This window comes from Vipera ursinii (genome assembly GCF_947247035.1).
Source record: "Vipera ursinii genome assembly, chromosome: 3".
NCBI classification, from domain to species: Eukaryota; Metazoa; Chordata; class Lepidosauria; order Squamata; family Viperidae; genus Vipera; species Vipera ursinii.
The window spans coordinates 4,365,010-4,392,021 of record NC_139516.1 but is presented as its reverse complement, the minus strand read 5'-3'; the positions used below and the strand labels follow the sequence as shown (position 1 = coordinate 4,392,021).

The 27,012-nt window shown below is 44.8% G+C and overlaps 1 protein-coding gene across 4 annotated transcripts in view; it reads right to left on the bottom strand.

Annotated features, from left to right (window-relative positions):
* Positions 1 to 27,012, bottom strand: part of RTEL1 (regulator of telomere elongation helicase 1) — a 147,370-nt gene that overhangs the window by 19,062 nt on the left and 101,296 nt on the right. For 2 of the 4 annotated variants that reach the window (XM_083360825.1, XM_083360826.1), the window contains exons 27-33: positions 23,018 to 23,169; positions 19,772 to 19,870; positions 14,384 to 14,594; positions 10,872 to 11,009; positions 9,844 to 9,984; positions 9,020 to 9,133; positions 5,575 to 5,820 (exon numbers count right to left, since the gene is read on the bottom strand). In XM_083360825.1, coding sequence (XP_083216951.1) covers positions 5,575 to 5,820; positions 9,020 to 9,133; positions 9,844 to 9,984; positions 10,872 to 11,009; positions 14,384 to 14,594; positions 19,772 to 19,870; positions 23,018 to 23,169 — 1,101 coding nt within the window. The remainder of the gene's footprint in view (positions 1 to 5,574; positions 5,821 to 9,019; positions 9,134 to 9,843; positions 9,985 to 10,871; positions 11,010 to 14,383; positions 14,595 to 19,771; positions 19,871 to 23,017; positions 23,170 to 27,012) is intronic. The other 2 variants (XM_083360827.1, XM_083360828.1) reach the window with 2 other exon arrangements.

Genomic DNA, 27,012 nt, shown 5'->3' with positions numbered 1-27,012 from the left:
CACACATGTATATATGTGTGTCTGTGTCTCTGTGTGTGTGTGTGTATGTATATATATATATATATATATATATATATATATATATATATATATATATATATATATATATATATATATATATATATATATATTTGTTTTCGTAGATTCTCGCGGGTGTCTGTATGTGTAGATCTAGAGTCTCGGGTTTCTTCCCGCGTTCCTTTCATCTTCAGAAAGTTGTGGCGACGTTTCGACGAAATCTCATCCGTCATCATGCCATTTGGAAACCAGCATTGATAGAGAAACGAATTTCAGCAAACAAGGATTTAAAAAACCAACAAACAACCCCAAATGCCACCAGCCCCAGCAAGACTCATCCACACCCAGAACAAAAACTCTCCCACACAAAAGACAGAACAAGTCAAGCAAAAGTGCCATCACCCAAACAGAAGAACGCACACACGAACCTGACTGACCCATACCAGAGATACATAGCAGGTCCTCGAACTCGGAGCCAAACCAAAGCTCTGGAGGCCACTACACAGCCCACTCCTCAGGACACCAAATCACAACACTCAGGATATTACAACACAACAAAAAACCCCACCCATTCAGAACACACCCCACCCAACCAGAAGACAGCCACGCCTCCAACCAATCAGAAGACAACCACACATCCACCCAATCAGAAGACAGCCACGCCTTAGAACACAGCCCCACTGGCAGTTGGAAGGAAAGGAACAGACAGACCACGCATTGCTCCTGAAAGCAGCAGGAGGAACACTCCGGCCTGATGATGACGGATGAGATTTCGTCGAAACGTCGCCACAACTTTCTGAAGATGAAAGGAACGCGGGAAGAAACCCGAGACTCTAGATCTACATATATATATATATATGTGTGTGTGTGTGTGTGTGTGTGTGTGTGTGTGTGTGTGTGTATGTATATATGTATGTGTGTGTGTGTGTGTGTGTATATATTCTTAATAAATAAATAATAAATCGAGACATCTATTTTAGTGCTTTACATGGCAGGGTTTATCCATTTCCTCTCTTGAAAGTGTGGGGAAAAAGAGCTTGCAGCAATTATCGCCTGAGAGGATTCCAAAGACTTTGGGGCCTTTTGTGACTTGGGATCAACCCTGACTGCTCTTTAGAAGGCCAAATCCTGAAGCTGAAACTCAAATACCTTGGCCACCTAATGAGAAGGAAGGACTCACTGGAGAAGAGCCTCATGCTGGGAAAGATGGAGGGCAAGAGAAGGAGGGGACGACAGAGAATGAGGCGGCTGGATGGAGTCACTGAAGCAGGAGCCGTGAGCCTAAACGGACTCCAGAAGATGTAGAGGACAGGAAGGCCTGGAGGAACGTCGCCCGTGGGGTCGCGATGGGTCGAACACGACTTCGCAACTAACAACAACAAGTGACTTGGTATGCTTCACTTAAGGTCCTTAGGTGTGTTGACTTTTTTCAGGAGATCCTCTCCTGTATCTCTGCTCTGATCTGCCACGTTCTTTTGCTTCTAATAATAAGAAAGCCTGAAAACAGTACAGACAGTCCTTTACTTACGACCACAACTGAGTCCAAAATTCCTGTGGCTGAGCGAGACAACTGTTAGGTGAATTCGGCCTGATTTTACCAAACTATCTTGCTCACGGCTGTTAAGGGAATCACTGCAGTTGTTCAGTTAATAAGATGGTGGTTCAAGGCTTCCCCGTCGACTTCGCTTCGTCAGAAGGACTCGAAAGATGATCACGTGACCCCGGGACACTGCAACTGTCATCAGGAGGAGTCAGTTGCCAAGCGTCTGAATTTCAATCACGTCACTGTGGGGATGCCACACAGTTTATTTATCTTATTTATATCCTGCTTTTGTTATTAATTTTTTTAATTAACAGCCCAAGGTGATGAACATATTTAGTACACCTTCCACCTCCTAATTCCCCAAACAAAAACCACCCTGTGAAGTGAGTTGAATCGAGAGTCAGAATAATTGGCCGAAAGTCACCCGGCCGTCTTTCAAGCCTAAGATGGGACTAGAACTCACCATCTCCTGGGGACTGGTCCAAAATTACCCAACTGGCTTTCATGCCTAAAGCAGGACTAGAACTCGCGGTCTCCTGACGATTGGCCCAAAGTTACCCAGATGGGATTTCATGGCTAAGGAGGGACTAGAACTGACAGTCTCCCAGTTTCTAACTTGGTGTTTTAACCGTTAGATAAAAAGGTAAAGGTTCCCGCGCACATGCGTGCTAGTCGTTTCCAACTCTAGGGGCCAGTGCTCATCTCCGTTTCAAAGCCGAAGAGCCAGCGCTTGTCCGAGGACGTCTCCGTGGTCATGTGGCCGGCATGACTAGATGCCAAAGGCGCACGGAACGCTGTTACCTTCCCACCGGAGTGGTCCCTATTTTTCTACTTGCATTTTTTACGTGCTTTCGAACTGCTAGGTTGGCAGAAGCTGGGACGAGTAACAGGCGCTTACTCTGCTACGCGGCACTCGGGATTCGACCCGCCAAACTGCCGACCTTCTGATCGACAAGCTCAGCGTCCTAATCCACTGAGCCACCGCGTCCCTTAACTGTTAGATAAAACTGGCTTTTTCGGTTGGAAGGGGGAAGAGATCTTTCTAAGAGGCAGGAAACATCTTACAATTTTCTGGCACAGAAATAAAAGAAGTCATGAATTAATGACTAAGGGAGTGGAGAAATCCATCCGACAGCCTGTTGTGCTGATCCCTAGATATTATTTGTGAAACCGAAATGCCTTTTTCGAGGCTTATGTAATGTTGTTATATCCATATCCTCTGGCCTCACTTATTTGGGTTATGTCATGTGGGAAAATCCACTAGGGAAAGCCATTATGTTTGGAAGAATTAGCGGTAAAAGGAAACGAGTTGCCAAAAGACATGGTGGCTGGAAAACTTTAAAGCTGACACCGGGCAGAGCCTAAAACATTTCGAAGAGACAATGCAAGATCGGAGGATGTGGGGAGAGACGTGGCCCACAGAACTGCCAAGACTCGGACGTGTCTGAATGGATACCATCATCGTCATCATTACCATTACCATCCTTATCGTCATGATTATCACAATCATCCACATCCTATTTCCAAATTACAGGACCATATCCCATCACTTTAGGGGAATTTGAGGGAAAAAGAACTTGTGCAATTTCCAAACAGCCTTACCAAAGCCATTTCATTTTAAATTCAAATCAAGGGATAATGCAGAAACAGGAAATTAGGAATAATAAGACAGGATATTTTTCACATCTGATATAGTGCAGAGGAATGCAAGAGTGGACAGAAAGACAAAAAAAACAGATCCCTCTTTGTGCACATACTATGAAGATCTACTGATTTCAACAAGTTCATAAAATTTGTCAAGCTCAACTCATTCTGGTCCTTAACTATAATAATTGCTAGCATATCTTCAAGAAGATGGAGCCTGTCCTATTTCCTTTTTATGAGGCTTGACAAACTTCACAGAGGAAAAAGAAACTTTCAACGATTCATTTAGTGACCGTTCAAAATTACAACATCGCTGAAAAAAGTGACTTATGACCATTTCTCACAGTTACGACCCTGCAGCATCCCCCCATGGTCACAGGATCAAAATTCAGATCCTTGGTAACTGGTCCATAATATTTCCAGCGTCCCGGGGTCACACGATCCCCTTTCGTGATCTTCTGACAAAGCAAAGTCAACGGGAAAGCCAGATTCACTTAACAACTGCAGTGACTCACTTAACAACGGGGGCAGGAAAGGTGCATAAAACGGGGCACGACTCGCTTAACCTAGGTTTCACTTAGCAACCAAAAAAAAATATAATTGGGCTCAATTGCGATTGTAAGTCGAAGGCTACCTGTGCCGAACGGGAACCATTTCTAATGCCAAAGCAATGCCAACCAAAAGTTAAGAGAGCTAAGGCACAGTTTTCACAGCTGGGTGAGAGAATACTGGAATTCGTGAACTAATTCACTCAGGACCCAAACACTTCCTCGCCAAGCAATCGACATCCGGATAAGCAGAAATTAACCAATTTAATTCTTTTTACGATGGTTCTTCACCCGGAGTTACTGTCAAGATTAATTCTAGGCCAACAATCAAACCATAAACAGCACCCCAATCAAAGAACTAACAATTCAGGCAAACCAGTCAACAGTAAATCATAGCCTAGTGAAGGGATTACCTAGAACACTCCCACCAACACTGACAGAGCAAGCCACTAGCCCAGGGGTCAGCAACCTGAAGCAGTGAAAGAGCCACTCGGAACCGGTTCCCTCACAAAAGGAAAAACTGGGAGCCGCAAAAAAAATGTGTGCGCATGCGCGTACATGCGCGCATGCGCAGAACAGGGTTTGACCGAAGAGTGGAGCCAAGGCGAGATAGGCACTTACCCTGCATATTTGAATTGATTGGTTGAACTTTTTTAGTCCCACTTTTTTTTTTTTGGACTGCACATGGTAGAGGACTGGGAGCCGCAGGAGACGGCTGAAAGAGCCGCATGTGGCTCCGGAGTCGTGGGTTGCAGACCTGTGCACTAGTACAAAAAAGGAGAGCAACCTGAAATCACTTCCAGCCCTGATGATGTTACTTAGTTAGGTAGCAAAATGTGTGCAAGAAAACAGCCCTCAGAGAGCACCAATGACCTTAGTCTCCTTCCTTCCTTCCTTCCTTCCTTCCTTCCTTCCTTCCTTCCTTCCTTCCTCCCTCCCTTCCCTGTAGCCACCCATCATAAAACAGTAACTCTGGGTGACAAACCATCATAAAAACAAATTGGTTAAAACACAATACAGAAAAGAAATTGAATACAAGTAGCAGCCAAGAGATATTATAAGGCATCCGTGTCAACATAACCAGGAAATGGGGCCTTTCACACACTTGGCCCATCCTAATCCGACTGGTTTTCAAGGGCTTCTGAATGGCAAACAGGGTCAGGGGCTATCCTAATCTGAGGAGAAGGTGATCCCAAGTCTGCATCAGGATGACTAAATCAGGAGCGTTCAACCTTGGCCACTTTTAAGACTTGTGGCTTTGAGACAGCATGGCTGGGGAACTCTGGCAGTTGAACTCCACAAGTCTTAAAAGCTGCCATGGTTGAACGCTCCTGATTGAATAATCCAATCGTGACTGATGTTTGCTTAGGGTAGAAGGACCGACCGCCTGAGAGGATTCCTCTGAGCTTTCTCTATTCCCGTATAGAAATACTTGGGACTTCTGCAATTAATTACTTTCAGATTTGTTTTGCCGCCAGAATTTAGCAGTTGCCGAATTCCTTGGGGAAGGCAATGTTCCTCCCACCACGTGAACCATAATGCCCTTGACCTAACAAGGTATGGACACAGTTCGTTGTTATTAACTGCGAAGTCGTGTCCGACCCATCGCGACCCCATGGACAACGTTCCTCCAGGCCTTCCTGTCCTGTACCATCTTCTGGAGTCCATTTAAGCTCACGCCTCCTGCTTCAGTGACTCCATCCAGCCACCTCCTTCTCTGTCGTCCCCTTCTTCTCTTGCCCTCCATCTTTCCCAGCACCCAATGTTGGGAATGATGGACACAGTTCAGCTTACTCTAAAAACAGCCAGAGAGGCACTTACGTTGTAGAAGGTGAAAATTCTCTGGCTTTTCCGTAGTGAGGCCCACCACCACAGGTAACATTGAGTCGTAGTCGCCTGTCTTCTTGTAGTCGAGGAGTGCTGACCTAAAGGTATTAAAGCCGGTTTTGTCCAGGGACGTCTTGAGGTCATTCAAATAAGCCGACAGACGTGTCTGTTTGTCATTCTCCTTTGCGGTACTGAACAAACTTCGGGGGCAGTCATCAGACACCTTGGCGCTGCTTTCTCCTGAGACAGAACACAGAACAAAGTCTCTAAACACGGCGGGGAAACCCAAGTTACCTGGGTTCATTTGGACCTGCGGGTTTTTGTGGCTACTTCTCGGAAATAACTGAGCTCTGAACACAGGTAGCCTTCGACTTACAGCCTTTTTGTTCAGAGATCCTTTAAAACAGACATGTCAAACACAAGGCCCGGGGGGGCTGGATCCAGCCCGGGAAGTGGTTTCACGCGGCCCGCAAAGCCATCCTGGAAACAGTGAGGGAACGGCCCCCGCTGCCTTGGCCCTGGCCCAGAGACCTTCCTTCTGCCAGAGACCCTCAGATCTGTCCCACTCCTGCCCAGGCCCCCATAGGCACCCTTGATGCCAACGATGTAGAGCTGGCTAAGGCCACCCAGTAGGCCATATGCACCCTAGCCACGCCCACCCAGTAGGCCACGCCCACCCAGCCCCTTGAGGGGCAACCGCAATGCTGATGCGGCCCTCAATGAAATTGAGTTTGACACCCCTGCTTTAAAAGGTACAAGGGAACTGAGAGAAAACAAAAAAAAAAGACTTATGACTGTTTTTCACACAACCACTGCAGGAACCAGAGGGTCACGTGATAAAAATTCAGATGCTTAGCAACTGGTATGCATTTAGGACAGGGGTAGGCAACCTCGGCTCTTTTATGACTCATGGACTTCAACTCCCAGAATTCCTCATGGAGTTGAAGTCCATGAGTCATAAAAGAGCCGAGGTTGCCTACCCCTGATTTAGGACGTTTCGAATGACCCGGGGTCATGTGATCCCCTTTTGTGACCTTCCGACCAGCAAAGTCAGTGGCGGAAGCCGGATTCGCTTAACAATCGTACGACTAGTTTATCAACTGCAGTCGATTCCCTTTCACAAACTGGCGAGAAAGGTCAGAAAACGGGGCAGAATGCACTTCAACGCGTCGTCTTGCTTATCAACGTGAGCTCAATAGTGGTCGTTAGCCGAGGACCACCGGTAAATGGTTCTTGGATGTTGCAGGGACGGTAATGGGAGTCTTGACCCTTTGGAGTGGGAGAAGACTTCTAAGGTTACTACGGAAAGATAAAAGCAAAGAGACGGGTCCTCAAAACAAAGCAAGGTTCAGTCTTTTTGCTGGAGGTACAAATGACCAGACTAAAATAATCATATCGAATTGTTACTCTGGATCGAGTTCCCTGGAGAAGACAAAAGGAAAATTGTCAAGAAGATGGACTTGATTACAGCAGTGATGGATGCACTGTTAAAGAGCTAGGAGACGGACATATCATCCTGGAGAAGGTGTATCTGCTAAGAGATGACACCAACTTGATGGCACATAATCAGTTAATCCTGATTCTAGGTGTGGTCTTCATTAAGTTTAATCCAAATATTAAAAGGTAAAAGTTCCCCCGCACATGCGTGCTAGTCGTTTCCGACTCTAGGGGGCCGGTGCTCATCTCCGTTTCAAAGACGAAGAGCCAGCGCTTGTCCGAGGATGACTCGGTGGTCATGTGGCCGGCGTGACTGACACGAAAGGCGCACAGAACGCTGTTACCTTCCCACCGGAGTGGTCCCTATTTTTCTACTTGCATTTTTAGGTGCTTTCGAACTGCTAGGTTGGCAGAAGCTGGGACGAGTAACAGGCACTCACTCTGTTACGCGGCACTCGGGATTCGACCCGCCAAACTGCCGACCTTCTGATCGACAAGCTCAGCGTCCTGACCCACTGAGCCACCACGTCCCTTAATCCAAATATATCAGGGGTCAAAACACTAAGTAACTTTAAGACTTGTGGGCTTCAACTCCCAGAATCCCCCAGGCGGACTTCAACTCCCAGAATTCCCCAGCCAGCGCAGCTGGCTGGGGAATTCTGACAGTTGAAGTCCGCCTGGGGGATTCTGGGAGTTGAGGTCCACAGGCCATAAAATTGTTAAGTTTGGACACCCGGATATACTTGGGTTAAAATAAAGGCAGGCCACTCGTAATCCATGCAGCTTGTAGAGCAGAGATGTTACAGGAGGAAAGTGAGGGATGCCTATCATTGCATGGCTGCATTCTGGACCAGCTTAGCTTCCTGGTAGTCTTCAAGGATAGCCCCGTGTAGAGTATGTGGCAGCAATCCAAGCTAATCCTGGACCTTTTGAATTCTAAATTAAGACTACTACCTAACAGCAGTTTTCCCTGGTAACATGGTAACCTCTTCGTGATCTGCTTGGTTTCCCTATATCGGAATATCCGGAAAGCGCATATTCTAGCTGGGTGGCTTTGGGCCCATCACCAGGTGACGGTGAGTCCCACCTTAGGCATGAAAGCTGGCTGGTGACTTTGGGCCAAGTCCCTCCATCTCTTTCAACCCAACCCACCTTACAGGGTTATTGTTGGGAAAAGAGGAGGAGGAAAGTGTACAATGCCCTTTCTGCCACCCTGAGTTGCTTATAAAGTAATACAGGGGGAATAAAAAGCAAGCAAACAAATAAATATTTTTTTTTTTTGCTGGGCAGTACGTCAAGCCCTAGGAAATTAGGCGAGATGGAGGAAACGAGAACTTTGCAGATTTTGGAAATGTGTGAAACATTGAAATTAATGTTATTTCTTTTGAGTCTCCCCTCTTTATTGTTCTTGGAAAACCCAGACTTGCACCCCTTTACATCCTCCTTAGCAACTTTATTACTGTTTTCTCCAGGTTGCTGTGCATCATCAGAAGCAGCTTTTGCATTTTTCAAAGCAGAAACCAGAATATAACGCAATAAATTTTCTCATTGTAAAAGCATGTGCAATCCCATTACCGAGAAGCAGACTCGCCCTCTTACATTAGTAAACCAGAAGTGAGAATTATTGCTCCGAGCTACACACGCCACATTTGTTAATCTAGATTCAAAGTAACAGAAATACTTCATTTCCTGCTAAAAGAATTACAATTCTCTGTTTTGAACTCCACACTGGATGACTAATGAGCAGCAGAAGGGTAAAAAAAAATATTCCTTACCTGGGGCCTAAATCTTCAAAAGAGCATTTATAATAATAATAAAATTGGAAGGGACCTTGGAGGTCATCTAGTCCAACCCCCTGCTCAGGCAGTCCCTCTTTCTCCCAATTCAAAGTCTTATTTAGCTTCCATCCCAGTGTGAGTACGTGACTGAATACAGTTTTAACGATGAACTGGAAATGAAAAGCGCCCTACAGATATTATCAGGAACTTTATTTAAGGCGTACCTTTTGCATTTAAATCAGCCGTCAGGTGGGATCCGCCTTTGTTTAAATGCTGCACGGAATTAAGCTGTTTGGTGGAATCTTCCAAAAAAGTAATTTTCTTCTCACATTCCCGTCCTAAAATCAAAGAAAACCAGATAAGAGATACTGGCTGGCTGGCTGAAGGAGGGCAAAGCTTGAGAAGCGATTACCACACTGGTCCCCAAACTTTGCAGCTTGGCGGCCCAGCCTGTCCCAAGGGAGGTATGTTTGTGGCAGGAGCACACGCACAACTCCATTTGTTTGAGTGGCGGCCGCATGGTCCCTCCGCTCACGTGAATACAGCGTGCGAAGGTGGAGGGTAGAGTAGAATAGAAGGGAGCTGGAAGGGACCTTGGGGGTCCTCTAGTCCAGCCCCCTGCTCAAGGAGGAGAACCTATATACCCGTGGTGGCGAACCTAGGGCACGGGTGCCAAAGGTGGCACGCAGAGCCCTCTCTGTGGGCACGCGCGCCATCGCCCCAGTCCTAGGCCTTCAGCTGGGTTTCATAAAACCTTTTCACTTTAGGCCTCCGCCGCTGTGTGCAAGAAAAAAAAAAGGTTCAATTGATAAATTTCAACTTCTCGCGGGGGAAAAAAAAGAAAAAAAAAAGATCTCGCAAAGTTGGAATTGATGGATTGAACTTTTTAGTCCCACCCAGGCTGCTGTTACCGCTGCAGCCACGCCCACCCAATGGGCCACGCCCACCCGGCACCCGATGATACACAAGTGGGTTTTGGGTTGCAGTGTGAGCACTCGGTCTCCAAAAGGTTCGCCATCCCTGCCCTATACCATCTCGGATAAGGTACCTGCGCTTGAGCACGAAGCTCCACTCGTGTGAGCAGCAGGCACTTCAGCTCGCGCACGAAGCTCCCCTCGCGTGCCCCTCTCTCCCGCATCCTGGTTTCGAACAGGCCATGGCCTGGTAGTGGGCCGCGGACCGGGGACCCCTGGTTTAGCAGCAAAAACAACAAATGCATCCGAACACCGAGGGTCATAAAACCCTCCCAAGAAATAATTCAATTAGCTGGCGGTAACAAAGCCATACTCCCCAGGCCAGATAGGCAACAGATACATATTTTAAGTTAAGTAGAAATGTTATTATTGATTTATTATTATTTATTAAATTGAATAACGACACTCATCTCGCTATTAAGCCACTCTGGGCTGTTTATAGCAGAGATCCCCAACCTTTTGGGCACCAGGGACCGGTTCCGGGGAGAGAGGTTTGTCCGGGGTCCTGAGAGTGCGTGGTTTTCTGTGCTGCCTGCATCCCACGGATGGGGCTATCCTTGTTTGTGTGGACCGATTGCTGGCATGCCACGGACCAATACTGTGCTGATTCCTCGCCAGCCAGTGGATCTGGCTGCTGAGTCTGAGGAATCAGAGGAGGAGGAGGAGGAGGAGAGGGGGGGGCCTGGAGTGACATCAGAGTCAGAGGAAGGCTCTGAGGAGCTCCGAGACTTACAGTCGGAAGCTATTAAAACTTTAAGCATGGAAGCTGCAGCATTAATACAAACAGATTTATTGACAGCGGCTGACAGCAGGTGGGAGGAGAAGTTCCTGGGAAGATTCAGGTCCATTTAATCCCAGGGATTTTATCAGTTACTGATGAAGAAAATGGGCAAAGAAACCTAGTCATTTTTTTCCTTGTTAAGGTGGATTTGCTTTCTTTTGAGAGAGCTTGAAAGAAATGCCTCCACAGAGGCAGAAAGCAAAAACTGGTTGGAAGAGGACGCTCTGTTCTGGCGAGAGCATTGTTACTCTTTTCCTGGGAAAGGGGTGGCTTCTGTGAAAAATACATTTCAGTGCCGCTGGAGCTGCCAGTTGGCCTCACCTGCATTTTCAGCCAATAACAATCTATCTTCTTGCAGAAGGTTGTGCTCAGGTTTGTATCCGCAACCGACTCCGGTCAGGGAACGGCAAGCTTCGTCAAACTGCTTTTTGTGCTGAGGCCGAATAAACTGGTAAAACTCTGGCAAATTTAAAAAAAGAAAAAGAAAAAAAAGAAGGAAAGACGGTGACAGAAGTTAATAGGGTCAAACGCTGGCCCCGTTTCTGCCAAAATGCAGAGTGCATTTCAGCAGGTGGAAATCCAGCACTGTGGTTAATGATGCAAACTTGGTTAACGATTCAGTGTATATCACACCTGCCACAACTTAAACCTCTAGGTAGAAACGATCCTTGGCTCCCTTTGTTGAGAAAGGTATAGTTCAGAGGTAGGCAACCTTGGCTGTTTTATGACTCGTGGACTTCAACTCCCAGAATTCCTGAGCCAGCATGGGGCAACTATGGCCCCCTCATGACTCGTGGACTTCAACTCCCAGGATTCCTGAGCCAGCATGGCTCAGCTTGGAAGCCTCTCCCTTTCCCCTCAGCGTGGCTGGCTCAGGAATTCTGGGAGTTATTTATTTATTTATTTTATTTATTTAGATTTATATACCGCCCTTTCCCGAAGGACTCAGGGCGGTTTACAGGGCATTTAAAAGAAAGTCAATACAAACGTTAAAACAAATTTAAAAAGATTAAATAAAACCCTGAGAAAAATAAAAAACCCAGTTAAAATTAAAATTAAAAAATTCTCAGCCTGGGCCAGAGAGCTCGAAGAACCAGGTCTTCAGGTCCCGGCGGAATGAACGGAGGTCGGGGGCAGTCCTAAGCTCCGCAGGCAGCTGAAGTCCACGAGTCATAAAAGAGCCAAGGTTGCCTACCCCTGTTATAGTTTGTTAAGAGATCAAATGTACTGGAGTATTGCAAAGCCAGAACTGAGAATCGTGCCCCAAATCCCTAAGTTCTGCTTTTCCCTCCCTTGACTGTCTCTCACTGCCCAACCCTGCGTAGCCAAGGCAAGATGTTCTCCTAACGGTCCAACTGCAGTTTGGCATGCAGCTCCCTCTTCCTTCCAGCTGGGTGACCTTGAGGCAGTGTCTACAGAAGGCACAACGCTTACTTCCATTTCCCCAAGCATGCCCTCCTTTCATTACCCCCTCCCCATAGTTCATGGCAGTCCGTCACCGCATAGCATTGAAGCACAAGCAAGCACAAGGTGACAGCTGACAGCGTAGGAGTGGCCTATCTGCCAGTGGACCTCCCCCTGCCCTCCCCCCCCCGAACACACATCTTAAGGCTGTTGCCGAAATGGGCAAAACAATGGTTTTTCAACAGTAGTTTTGTTGTTTGGGGACGAAGGTTAAGACAGGTCTGTGAGTCCTCCGGGAGGCATAATGCATCTCTTTCTACCTTAGTTCAACAACTGGTTTTTGCCTTCAGCTGTCACTTAAAAGTCCTTTTAATTGGCAGTATCTTCAGGCTCCACAAGGAGAACTTAATTCACCAAAAAAGCCAGTTTGGTGTGCTAGGAGGCTGTGAGCTCTAGTCCCGCCTCAGGCGTGAAAGCCAGCTGGCTGACTTTGGGCCAATCACCAGGAGATGGTGAGTTCTAGTCCTTTCATAAGCATGAAATACAGCTGGGTATCTTTGAGCCAGTGATTCTCAGAGGGTGTGTCAGAATCCATTTATATCACATTCATAAATGTATGTTTAAAACATTATCCCCCCCCCATGGATTCTGCCATCTCCCGAGGAAGGAGGAGCGCATGTGGATTCAGCCTGCCTTAGGTTATTCCAAAGACCAAGGGAAACCTTTTGAATTGGGGGAACAAAGGGGAGGGTTAGGGAAGGAGGCATCTGGCCTGTGTCTCCATTTGAATCTGTAAAGGAAGAAGGCAATAACCGTAAAGATTCGAAGTTCCCTTTTTCCCACGAAAGGGATGACACGAAGTAAAATGATGGGGGGCTGACCAAATGGGGTTGAGGGAAGGGGGGTTGAACCGGGAACCCTTTATAAAGTTTCAATTTGTAAAACAATACCAAGTCCTGTCTTGTATTTCCACAACCAAGCATGTCCTAGTAAAAAATTCCTTTTGGACTAGAACTGACTCCAAGAGGTTTTTTTTCCTAAAACGTGGATTGGGGTGGGTCCTGACAGAGTGATTGTGGGAAAAATAGGAACAGGAACAGGAGATACATTCGTTAGGTTGGACTGTATCTGTGTTAAGTGTATCTCTGTGTTACTATATATCATATTTATTAACATAGTAATTAATATTATTTAAGAAAATATTATAATAAATAACAAATGCATACGAAGCCAGAATTGAGAAGAAAGCAACAGACAGCAAACACCACTTCTACAAAGAAGCTGGAGAAACAGCGGATTTCCTAGTTTCTTTCTGCCTGCTGCAACAGTGTCACACAGACTTACCACAAACAATGGCATGACAAAGTAGCAACAATAGTAAACGGAAAGATCTGCAAGAAATACCCAGTTGTCTGCAAGCAAGAACTGACGGGACCCCAAAAAGAAAAAAAAATAAGCTAAATTGCTCTGGGACTTTAGAATTCAGATAGACAAGCACTTGCCATATACAATGGTGGAGCAGTGGGCTAATGCCTCCTTAAGTAACACCAGCTGCCTGCAATTAGTGCAGGTTCGCATCCCACCAGGCTCAAGGTTGACTCAGCCTTCCATCCTTCCGAGGTAGGTAAAATGAGGACCCAGATTGTTGGGGGCAATTATGCTGACTTTGTAATAATGCCGCTTGGGGTGTGTGTGAAAGCCCTAACAAGCAGGCATATACAGTGCATAGAATGAAGGCTACTGCTAAGCTTGTAAGCCACCCTGAGTCTTCGGAGAAGGGCGGGATATAAATGGAATTTTTTAAAAAATGTCAAACTGAACAAGTGTCGATAAGAAAGACAAAAAGAAAGTCTGGATAGTGGGCCTGGCAGTACCTGAAGACAGCGGAAGAGGAGAGAAAAGGACTGGAGGAAATCACAAAATACGAAGATCTGCGAATAGAAGCAAAATGACTGTGGCAAAAGAAAGCAAAGATAATACCAACTGCAAGCCCCAAAACACCTGGAGCATCACCTGAATGCCCTCGGCATTGACAAAATCCCCATCAGTCAATTGCAGAAGGCAGCTTACCTTGAAACAGCTGACATCCTGGGGCTTGATGGGGAGATAAAAAGGTGATTATCTAGTTCAAACATCTGGCTGGCTGAGCCACCAACCGTAATAATTAAAAAAAATTATTCTGTGCGCTAGCCATAGCGGTTACTGCGCCTGCTGCAGTACGTGACACCCTTGTTAGAAACCATAATCCCCTAACACTGTAGCTACAGATGCAGATGCAATCAGCAGAAGGAAGCCTTTGGAACTATATTTAAAAAAACCCAACAAAATATTAATCAAAGTATTAACAAAAGGAATGCAAGTACTATTGAATCCCTCTTTGTTATTCATACATACTATTGCTACAAGACAAACCTGGGCACTTCAAATACCTCGCATTAGGACGTGGGTGTTTTGGTCTTCTAAGAAAAGTCCACTCAGCTGAAATAACATAGCATTGAAATCGTGTTTTCTTTTGTACTGATGGAGGGTTTCTGAAAATACATCAAAATTTTGCTGGCTCAGAGATTTCTTCACTGCTGTCATAAAAGCAACAGCTCTAGCTGTCTTGGGGTCCGAAGAATCAGGTACCCCACTAGTTTGCTGTAAAATAAAAAGAGAGAGAGAGAGAGAGATCATTCCCCTGCCTCTCCATATATGCCCAGATTTTTTTAGCCATCTTCATTTTAACTATTTTTTTTCCTTCCCTTTAAATATCTTTACTGTCTAAATCCCCTCCAAATATTTCCCAGAACGAATTTCAGAATTCCAATTGCTACTATACTTATTTTGTTTTATTTTTATTTATTTCTATCCCACGGTTATTATTTTTACAAATAACTCAAGGCAGTGAACATATGAAACATACCTTCCTCCTCCTATTTTCCTTACAACAGCCCAGTGAGGTGGGTTGGGGGGAGAGAGAGAGAGAGAGAGAGAGAAAGAGAGAGAAAAAGAAAGAAAGAGAAAGAGAGAGGGAGAAAGAGACAGAGAGAAAGAGAGAAAGGAAAGAAAGAAAGAGAAAAAGAAAAAGAGAGAAAGAGACAGAGACAGAGAGAGACACAGAGAGAAAGAAAAAGAAAGAAAGAGAAAGAAAGAGAAAAAACGAGAGACAGAGAGAGAAAGAAGGAAAGAAAGAGAGAGAGAGAAAAAGAAAGAAAAAGAGAGGGAGAAAGAAAGAGAGAAAGAGAAAAAAAGAGACAGAGACACACAGAGACAGAAAGAAAGAGAAAAAAGAGAGAAAGAAAAAGAAGGAAAGAAAGAGAGAAAAAGAGAGAAAAAGAAAGAGAAAGAGGAAAAAAAGAGAGACAGAGAGAGAGATTGGCCCAAAGTCATCCAGCTGGATTTCATGCTTCCAAGGCAGGACTAGAACTCCTGGTCTGCTGGTGACTGCCCCAAAGTCACCCAGCCAGCTTTCAGGTCTAAGGTGAGACTCGAACTCATGGTCTCCCACTTTCTAGCCTGGTGCCTTAGCCCAGAGGCCCCCAACCTTTTAGGCACCAGGGACTGGTTCTGTGGGGAGAGGTTTTTCCACGGATCGGAGGGGGTGCGATTTCGTGTGCTGCCTGCATTCCATGGATGGGGCTTCGCTTGTTCCAATGGCCGAGTTTCTGGTATGCCGTGGCCCGGTGCCGGTCTTTGGACCGGGGGGCTGGGGACCTCTGCCTTAGCCAAGAGACCAAACTGGCCCTTAATTTATCTCTTACGCCCTAGTGAATATTTTAAATGTTATCCTTACTTCTAATCTTGCAGGCATCTGTATTCTGTGAAGAATGGCCTAGTTAAGACTTGAAGAAGGAAGAAACTTGTGGAATGTTTTGAGCATTTTCTCTCTGATGAGACATTTTGAATCTACTTGAGGCTGCTTTTTTCCTTAAGGCCCCAAATAGTTCCTTGTGGAGACAAGTAGATTGCAAACAGCCAAGATTACTAGGAAACGCTACCCTGAAGTAAATATGAGTTCAGGCAGATGAAAGGAACTCTGGGTCCTTCAATTCAAGCTTGTCGAATCATGCCAGCTATGATTCTCCTGAATTTCACCAAAATAAAGTCTGCTTCACCAAAATAAAGTGTGCTTCAAAAGCAAAACCATGTAGAGTTCATGGCGGTAGTCTTACTAGGTCCTCAACAGTGGAACGGCGGCTTGCCTTCGGAAGCTGCGGGTGCTCCATTACTGGAGGTTTGTAAGAAGAGATTTAAAAGCCTGTATCTAAAATGGTATAAGGCAGGGATAGGCAACCTTGGCTCTTTTGTGACTCGTGGACTTCAACTCCCAGAATTCCTGAGCCAGCCACGCTGAGGGGAAAGGGAGAGGTTTCCAAGCTGAGCCAGGCTAGCTCAGGAATTCTGGGAGTTGAAGTCCACGAGTCATGAGGGGCCCATAGTTCCCCCATGCTGGTTCAGGAATTCTGGGAGTTGAAGTCCGCAAGTCATGAGGGGGCCATAATTTCCCCCATGCTGGCTCAGGAATTCTGGGAGTTGAAGTCCGCGAGTCATGAGGGGGCCATAGTTCCCCCATGCTGGCTCAGGAATTCTGGGAGTTGAAGTCCACGAGTCATGAGGGGGCCATAGTTTCACCATGCTGGCTCAGTAATTCTGGGAGTTGAAGTCCACGAGTCATGAGGGGGCCATAGTTCCCCCATGCTGGCTCAGTAATTCTGAGAGTTGAAGTCCACGAGTCATGAGGGGGCCATAGTTTCCCCATGCTGGCTCAGTAATTCTGAGAGTTGAAGTCCACGAGTCATGAGGGGGCCATAGTTTCCCCATGCTGGCTCAGTAATTCTGAGAGTTGAAGTCCACGAGTCATGAGGGGGCCATAGTTCCTCCATGCTGGCTCAGTAATTCTGGGAGTTGAAGTCCACGGGTCATGAGGGGGCCATAGTTCCCCCATGCTGGCTCAGTAATTCTGGGAGTTGAAGTCCACAAGTCATGAGGGGGCCATAGTTCCCCCATGCTGGCTCAGTAATTCTGGGAGTTGAAGTCCACGAGTCATGAGGGGGCCATAGTTCCCCCATGCTGGCTCAGTAATTCTGGGAGTTGAAGTCCACGAGTCATGAGGGGGCCATAGTTTCCCCATGCTGGCTCAGTAATTCTGAGAGTTGAAGTCCACGAGTCATGAGGGGGCCATAGTTCCTCCATGCTGGCTCAGTAATTCTGGGAGTTGAAGTCCACGAGTCCTGAGGGGGCCATAGTTCCCCCATGCTGGCTCAGTAATTCTGGGAGTTGAAGTCCACAAGTCATGAGGGGGCCATAGTTTCCCCATGCTGGCTCAGTAATTCTGGGAGTTGAAGTCCACAAGTCATGAGGGGGCCATAGTTTCCCCATGCTGGCTCAGTAATTCTGGGAGTTGAAGTCCACGAGTCATGAGGGGGCCATAGTTTCCCCATGCTGGCTCAGTAATTCTGGGAGTTGAAGTCCACAAGTCATGAGGGGGCCATAGTTCCTCCATGGTGGCTCAGTAATTCTAGGAGTCGAAGTCTCTTTGAACCCTCTTTCAAACCAGCTGTCTTCTCTGTCCAATATGGACTTTGAAAGAGTGGCCTTTGTCTCTTAAATGCAGGTGGAGTGCTGATCTTGTCCTGAAGGGTTTGTTCTCCTATGTTGTGTCATGAGTATATGAAGTGGTTGTTTTGTTTCCCCAATGTACAGATCTGCACATGGCTCACTGCATTGTACTGCACATACCACTTTGCTCAGTTCGTGTCTTGGGTGTTTTATCCTTGGGGTGGTCAAGCTTCTGCCTTAGTGTATTTGTAGGTTTGAATTTGAATTCCTTGGACTGCAAGGCGATCAAACCGGTCAGTCCTAGAGGAGATCAACCCTGACTGCTCTTTAGAAGGCCAGATCCTGAAGCTAAAACTCAAATACTTTGGCCACCTAATGAGAAGGAAGGACTCACTGGAGAAGAGCCTAATGCTGGGAAAGATTGAGGGCAAGAGAAGAAGGGGACGACAGAGAATGAGGTGGCTGGATGGAGTCACTGAAGCAGGAGGCGTGAGCTTAGATGGACTCCAGAAGATGGTAGAGGACAGGAAGGCCTGGAGGAACGTTGTCCATAGGGTCACGATGGGTCGGACATGACTTCGCAACTAACAATAACAAAAGGTTTGAATTGTGCACGTATGTTGTGTTGGCTGAAGATCCTCCTGAGTTTTTCCGACATCCCTGCAACGTGTGGAATGACAACGTTGCTTTGTTTACTGTCCTCTTCATTGTCTATTATGGAGGAGCAACTGTTGGATCTATTTCGGGGATTTGACGAAGGCCCACTTGGGAAAGGCCCACACATTTTAAGGGATTCCATGATGTGTTTTAGTTCTTTTTCTTTCCCCATCTTTGTTGTTAGGTGTCCAAATAATTGTCCTTAGCCATACCAACCAGACAAACACAGCTGCTGACTTGCGTCACATGCTGATTATGTTTATTTGCAGCTTAGTGTGTGCAGTAGTGCAAAATCTAACCCATTGGGCCAGCTGATGGTTCAGTGGAGAGGGAGCGACGACGATGAGGAATTTGATTCAAGAACCTAACAAAACAAGAACTACAAGAGAACTACAGTTGCGGCGGAAAAATATTTTGCTTAGTGCTGAGGATCAAGCAAATTCTTGTAAGTACTTGGAGCATTAAGACATGGGCTACAAATAGTATATGCAGAAAGCTAGCATAAAATATTTAGAAGGAAGCTAGGAAATTGTCATGTTTAAAAGGAAACAAAACGTAACACACTTGTTTGTACAGTCACTGTTTCCTACAGACAAAGGAAAGGGGATGGAATGAGTACAACAGCTTTGGAATATCGGTAGTTCTCGACTTAACGTCCGCAACTGAGTTGAAAGTTTCTGCTGCTAAGTAATACAGTGGTGAGTTTTGCCACAGGGCTTTTCTTGCCACAGTTGTTAAGTGAATCATTGCTAAGCTAGTAACATGGTTACTAGCACGTTAAGTGAATCTGACTTCCCCATTGATTTTGCTTGTCAGGTCACAAAAGCTGATCACATGACCCTGGGACACTGTTGTCATTGCCAACCATCTGAATTTTTGCTCACGTGACCGTGGGGATGCTGCTGCAGTCACAAACGTGAAAAACGGTCATTAAGTCACTTTTCTCAGTGCCACTGCAACTTTGAACAGCCGCTAAATGAACTGTTGTAAGTTGAGGACCACCTGTAATAAACATTGTGTAAAAGCCAGGCTCTTATGGACAGAGGTGACCCTATAAAGCAAGGCTTTAAGATCTGTGCATTTCAACTTGGTGGAGCAGTGGGCTAATGCCTCCTTAAGTAACACCAGCTGCCTGCAATGAGTGCAGGTTCGAGTCCCAGCAGGCTCAAGGTTGACTCAGCCTTCCATCCTTCCCAGGTAGGTAAAATGAGGACCCAGATTGTTGGGGGCAATAAGCTGACTTTGTAATAATGCCGCTTGGGGTGTGTGTGAAAGCCCTAATAAGCAGGCAGATACATAGAATGAAGGCTATTGCTAAGCACATTGATTTGTGCTTTAGATTGTAAGCCGCCCTGAGTCTTCGGAGAAGGGCGGGATATAAATGGGATTAAAAAAAAAACCTCCCAGAATATCCCAGCCAGCATGGGAGTTCTGGGAGCTGAAATCCACAGGTCTTAAAAGTTGCCAAGGTTGAAAATCCTGATATAAACAAGATTAAAGGCTGTAGGAGGAAAACACCTTTCCTCCACAACAGGTTAAGAGATTGTGAGAATGGGGGAAGTGGGGGGGTGTGTGTCATCTTTTTACATCCTTTTATAGCCAATTCAAGTTCCACATACCAAACCGCTGACTATCTTGATTTTCTTCCTGCCACTGCCTTTCTGCTGATCCATCATTTTTTTTTCATACTGAAGGGACAGAGTTGACAGACGCTTCGCCTATAAAAGGAACAAGGTTGATAGCAAAGGTAAGCAATTTTTCAGAGATAATTCCAGGAGACCACAAAAACTGATTTGTCACTAAATCCTACAGTCGGTGGGCAAAAAAAATAATTTGATCTGCGGGAAGACCCTTGAAGTGAAGAACAAAGCATTTATAGCTGATAGTTGTAATTTATTTCTTTGTTCATTCATTCATTCATTCATTCATTCATTCATTCATTCATTCAATATTTATATTTATATACAGGTAGTCCTTGACCACAATTGAGACCCAAATTTCTAATGCTAAGCAAGACAGCTGTTAAGTGAATTTTGCCCCATTTTATGACCTTTCTGGCCAAAATTATTTAGCGAATCACTGCAGTTGTTAAGTTAATAACACAGTTGCTAAGTGAATCTGGCTTCCCTATTGACTTTGCTAGTGAGAAGGTCGCAAAAGGTGATCACATGACTCCGGGACACTGAAACCGTCATAAATACATGCCGGTTGCCAAACGTCTGAATTTTGATCACATGGCCATGGGGGGGGGGGAAATGCTACAATGGTCACTTTTTCAGAGCTATGTAACTTCAGATGATTACTAAATAAACTGCTATAAGTGGAGGACTATTTCTTTGCGGCTCATCTGGGAGGCTTACAGCACAGCATTTATAGTGCTTTATTCTTATTATATTCATATTGCTGATTGCTTTATTCTTTTTAACATTATAAGCCACATCCAGAATCACCTTGTGGTTGAGATGGGTGGAAAATAAATTTAATAAATGAAAAAATAAATAAAGCATAAGCAGCGGAGGTGATTTAAGACAGAAACCCATGATTTGAGCAAGTGGGATTTCCCTCCTGAGAAATAAATGCTGACACTTAAGTGCCAAAGAACAGTCAAATTGTTCATCTCACACATCCTCTCCATGTTAAAAAAAATACAACCAAAACACTTGAGCGAGTACAGAAATTACTAGAAAGAAATCCAACTCAGAAAGGAAAAAAAAAGCAAAAGGTGAAACAGCAGAATCAAACATTTCTCAACTAAGCTGTACGATTAGCAGTGCAGCTAAGAAGAAGTATGCCGAGGTGGGGTGTGTGTGTGTGTGTGTTCTGCTTCTTCTGCAAATGTTTTAATCCTTAATCCATTTGTGAATCAGAGTTTTGTACTAGTTCAAGGGAAAGCAACCCGCTCCTTTTAAACTCTAACATTAAATCACAATATTGCCCAAGGGTTCAGGATGCCCTTACAAATTTAGAAAACTATTGTTGATACTAAAATATCTTCAATCAAATGGAAGACTCACTACGATTTATTTAGTGACTGTCCAAAGTTACAAATGGCACTGAAAAAGTGACTTACGACCTTTTTTCACATTTATGACTGTTGCAGCACCCTATGGTCACGTAATTAAAATTGGGATGCTTGTAATTGGCATGTATTTATGACGGTTGCGTGTCATGTGATCCACTTTTGCAAACTTCTGACAAGCCAAGTCCATGGGGAAGCCAGATTCACTTAAAAACCGTGTTAGTAACTTAACAACTGCAGTGATTTACTTAACAATTGTAGCAAGAAAGATCATAAAATGGGACAAAATTCATTTAACAACTGTATCATTTAGGAACAGAAAATATGGGCTCAACTGTGGTCATAAGTCGAAGGCTACCTGCATAAAAGATTTTTTTTTTTAAAAAAATATGTATTTGATTTATTTAGTGCAGCATCTAGGTCAGGGGTATCAAACTGCCGGCCCACGGGCCGGACGCATCATCCGGAAGCCACGCCCAACCCATTTCCGGCAATGGCAAAACAGTCCCGATACGTCTTGCGACGTCACGTGACATCACGGGTTTGACATGTCTGATCTAGGTCTTTCCCAAACACAAACTTCTCAAAACAGTTTACAATGAAATAAATATTATACCATGACTCATCCAGTGGTGGGATTCAAAGAGGTGAACAACCGGTTCTCTGTGCGGATGCTGCTTCTGGGCCTGGGCAGCAAAAAATTAGCTACCGGTTCTGCCAAAATGGTGCGAACCGGCTGAATCCCACCCCTGGACTCATCCTTCAATTTCAAGAGTTTTAAGGAAGAGAAAGGGAAAGAGAATGCCTGCCTTGCTTAATAGGTCAACTTCAGCCACCCAAATAAGCTCACTGAAGGCAGTGCCAGCTGGGGACCGCGGAAATTTAAGAGCAACGTATTTAGAGAACTGTTTATGAAAACTGACTTAAGAGTTACTGGAAAGATCACAGTATTTCCGGGTATCAAATTCTTGGCACTGAATGCATGGGAGTTCAAGTAGTTGTTAGAAGTGGACATATGACTAGGCAAAAATCTTCTAATTTCGGCACTATGCGGCAAGTGAGGTTCCTAAACAACAGCTAGAGCCAATCTTGAAAAATCAGCAGGGCAGACTTAGAAATTAATAATTAAGTTAACAATTTAGGTAATCCAGATCTGTTTTATCATCCATCCATCCACCCACCCATCCAATGTATTCATCCATCCATCCACAGTATCTATCTCTCTGTCTGCCTAATTTTTAAGACTCTATCATCCATCCATCTATCTATCTATCTATCTATCTATCTATCTATCTATCTATCTATCTATCTATCTATCTATCTATCTATCTATCTATTTATCTATCATCTATCTATCTCTATCTATCTATCTATCTATCTATCTATCTATCTATCTATCTATCTATCTATCTATCTATCTATCTATCTATCTATCTACCTACCTACCTACCTAATTTTTAAGACTCTATCTGTGTCTGTCTGCCTAATTTTTAAGACTCACTCACTCACTCACTCACTCTATCTATCATCCATCCATCCATCCATCCATCCATCCATCTATCTATCTATCTATCTATCTATCTATCTATCTATCTATCTATCTATCTATCTATCTATCTATCTATCTATCTATCTCTATGTATTTGTCTAACTATCTGTTTAATTTTTAAAAGATACCCAGGGCATCTTCCAAAACAGCCTTTAAAGCATGAATATCGTTGTGAGAAAACTCACAGAAAATTAAAGGCAGGAGAAAGCTTATGTTTATGTCACTGCCACCCACATCACAGAAATTCTATATAAAGGAGACCTAAATGCGCTCGGCCAATCCAGCGCCTGTGCATACCGATTCCTCTCCTGGCCAGCATTTCTCCTGGTTTGTTTCATTACAGCTTTTATCGTTGTGCTCCAGGGCATCCAAGAGGCCTGCAGGCTGCCTTCTGGAAGAGGATGATGGGCCCTGCTCATAGGCCATGTATGCCCCGGCTTCTCCGTTACCTGAGACAAGAAACAGAGCCTGATCAATGCATTTCAAATAACATTGTTTCTTTGTATTCTACTAAGGCAGGGGTCCCCAACCTTGCCAACTTTAAGACTTGTGGACTTCAACTCCCAGAATTCCCCATTCTGGGAGTTGAAGTCCACAGGTCTTAAAGTTGGCAAGGTTGGGGACTCCCTGTACTAAGGGACAGGAAGTGAAGTGAAAGAGGAGCAGATCCAATCGGTCCAATATGTTAAGAATATGTTAAGATATTTAATTTAATTCCTGGAGTAAAGCGTATAATGGGCCAGGACACACAGTGGTAGTTGACCGATTGGAGAGGGCGGGCTCCTGCGTGAGGCAATCTGTGCTGGGATTGGTTGTTTTGGGTGTGGAGGGGGCATTTCCCTCCACATGCAAGAGAGAGAGTTGAGTTGCACTTGTGTGTGCACGCTGTCCACCTCTCGTGCAGCCCAGTTCCAAATAGGCCATGGCCGTGGGGGGTTGGGGACTCCTGGTTTAAAACAGTGAATCGTAAAAGTCACGGAACCAAAAGTAAATGACAACACAAGAAAAACCAATTATGGTAAGAGCAATTATTTATTTTATATTTATTTTTATTTTATTAAATTTATATACTGCCCTATTCCCGTAGGACTCAAGGCGGTTTACAAACATACAAAAATTAAAATCAGATTAAAAATTAATTAAATCAAGTCCCCAAAATTTAAACTAAAACCCAATAAAAATTAAAACCCCTCAGCCTGGGCCAGACAGCTCAAAGAGCCAAATACCCCCTTCCCCCCAAGCACAAGAATATATATATATATATATATATATATATATATATATATATATATATATATATATATATATATATATATATATATATATATATATATATATATATGGATCTTTGGTTATTCGGGTTTTTCCCCGCGTAGAACTAAAGGTGTAGGGGCGACGTTTCGACGGAATCCCATCCGTCATCATCAGGCTGGTGGCCTCCTTAACTCCCTTTCACATATATATATACACACACACACATACACACATACATATATATATACACATACACACACACACACACACACACACACATATATGTGTGTGTGTGTGTGTGTGTGTGTATACATATATATATATATATGAAAGGGAGTTAAGGAGATAATAAGGATTTGGGGACCTGACAGAAGTGCAATAGAAATAAAGCAAATTATCTGCTGCCTTAGACAAATGGCTGTTGAATGACCTTTTGTAGCCCATTGCTGAGCTGGGTCCTAGCTGGCACGGAAGATGTTACCTAGTTTGGTAATGAAATGTTTGCAACAACCAAGCTCAGAGAGCACCAAGGACCCCTCATTTCAACCCCAAGCTACAAATATTCTTGGTTATTGGTAACACAATTATGAAGCATGCAAATGGAATGATTTGGTGTACATTGTGTACAAGGCCACAATATAAATTAATGGGGCTGAATAGCCAGGAATGTTTCATCTGTTGCAGGATGTCTCAGAACTTGAAAGACTAAACTTTCCATGAATAAAAAAAGGCAAATGAAACAGCTGGACCAAGCCAACATGCAGTTATTTTGAAACTGTGTCTCATGCAATGTCATTGTTACACTGGACTTTACAAAAGGACACAAAATTAACACTTGCATGTCAGGAACTGTATCACTGTTGCTGTTTGCTACACTTAGTTTGTTAAGATTTTTATCTTGCCTTTATTATTTTTATAAGTAACTCAAGGCAGTGAACTTACCTAATATTCCTTCCACCTATTTTTTCCACAACCAAGCTGCATTGGGTGCTGGTTAGCTTCTGGGTCCAATTCAGTGTGTTGATAATGGCCTTTAAAGCCCAACTTGGCATGGGGGCTAGGTTACCTGCAATTTCTCCTTAGTTCTAGGTTTCTTCTCTCCTTGATGAGTTTCCATCCGTTGCTTCTTGTCCTGCCTTCGGGCGCTTTGGAGAAAAGACTGACTCCCTCTTTTTTGGGGCAGCCCCTGAGATACTGGAAGACTGCTATCATGTCCCCACTTGTCCTTCTCTTCATTACATACCTAATTCTAGCAACCGTTCCTTATATGTTTTAGCCTCCAGTCCCCTAATCATCTTTGTTGCTCTTCTCTATACTCTTTCCGGAGTCTCAACATCTTTTTTACATCGTGGTGACCAAGACTGGATGCAGTATTCCAGGTGTGGCCTTACCAAGCCCTTGTAAAGTGGTATTAATACTTCATGTGATCTTGATTCTATCCCTCTGTTAGTGCAGCCTAGCACTGTGTTGGCTTTTTTGGCAGCTGCAGCACACGGCTGGCTCCTATTTAAGTGATTGTCCACTAGGACTCCAAGATCCCTCTGGACTGGTCAAGGGAAGAGGGCCAGGTAAAAGAGTGGGGAAAGTGTAACTTTTGTGTGGAAATCTTCAGATCCAGCTTTACTTTCGCTGCAACCCCTTAATTTTAGTAAAAGAACCTAACCCTTCAATCAAATGCAATTGAGGGCCTTTCTTTCCCACATGTCCAAGCAAGGGCAGGTCTGACAAAGGGTAATGAAGATGAGATGAGAAACAGGCTTCAAAAGAAGGGACAGCTTAATAATAAGATACAGGGACGTGGTGGCTCAGTGGGTCAGGACGCTGAGCTTGTCGATCAGAAGGTTGGCAGTTTGGCGGGTCGAATCCCGAGTGCCGCATAGCAGAGTGAGCGCGTTACTCGTCCCAGCTTCTGCCCACCTAGCAGTTCGAAAGCACCTAAAAATGCAAGTAGAAAAATAGGGACCACCACGGTGGGAAGGTAACAGCGTTCCGTGCGCCTTTGGTGTCCAGTCATGCCGGCCACACGACCACTGAGACGTCCTCGGACAAGCGCTGGCTCTTCGGCTTTGAAACGGAGATGAGCACCGGCCCCTAGAGTTGGAAACGACTAGCACGCATGTGCGGGGGAACCTTTACCTTTAATCTTTGCTTACAACCATTCACTGAGTGATCATTTGAAGTTGCAACAATGCTTTTAAAAAAAAGGCTTATGACCGGTTTTCACACATTTGCAGCATCTTATGATTAAAATTCTGGTGCTTTTGGCAACCGGCATGTATTTATGATAATTGCACTTGTTCCGGGATCATGCAATCGCCATTGGTGATCTTCCCAGCCGGCTTCCAACAAACAACGCCAAATGGGGAAAGAGATTTGCTTAACAACTGATGATTCACTTAACGACTGCAGCGATTTGCTTTACCCACTGTGGTCAAAAGGTCATAAAATGGGGCAAAACTCACAATTGTCTTGGTTAGCCGTGGAAATTTTGGGCTGAATTGTGACTGTAAGTTGAGGTCTACGTAAAGCACAAGATTACAAAGAGAGAGGAAGGCAAGTAAAATCACTCTTTCCCCCCCCCCTCGAAGAAGACCCTCATCTATGTCTTCTTTAATGCCCTACATGGCATGGTTCCGGAATACCTTGGTGAGCACCTGTGGCCGGCGTCAACTTCCCTCCGCCCAGTACGCTCCCACAGAGAGGGCCTCCTCAGGGTACCACCGGTCAAAGAATGCCGACTGGTGGCCCCCAGGGGGAGGGCGTTCTCTGTGGGTGCGCCGGATCTATGGAACCATCTTCCGGTCGAGCTCCGGATGGCGCCTGATCTCCGCTCCTTCCGGCGCGATCTTAAAACCCATCTTTTTGAACAAGCTGGCCTGGCCTGATGGGATGGGGTTGGATTTTATAAATGGATCTTAACTTTTAATCTGTATTAATTTATTACGGGCACTGTTGTTTAATTACTTTTTAATAATTTTTAATTTTTGTATCTTGTTTTTATGTATTGCCCTGTTCACTGCCCTGAGTCCTTCGGGAGA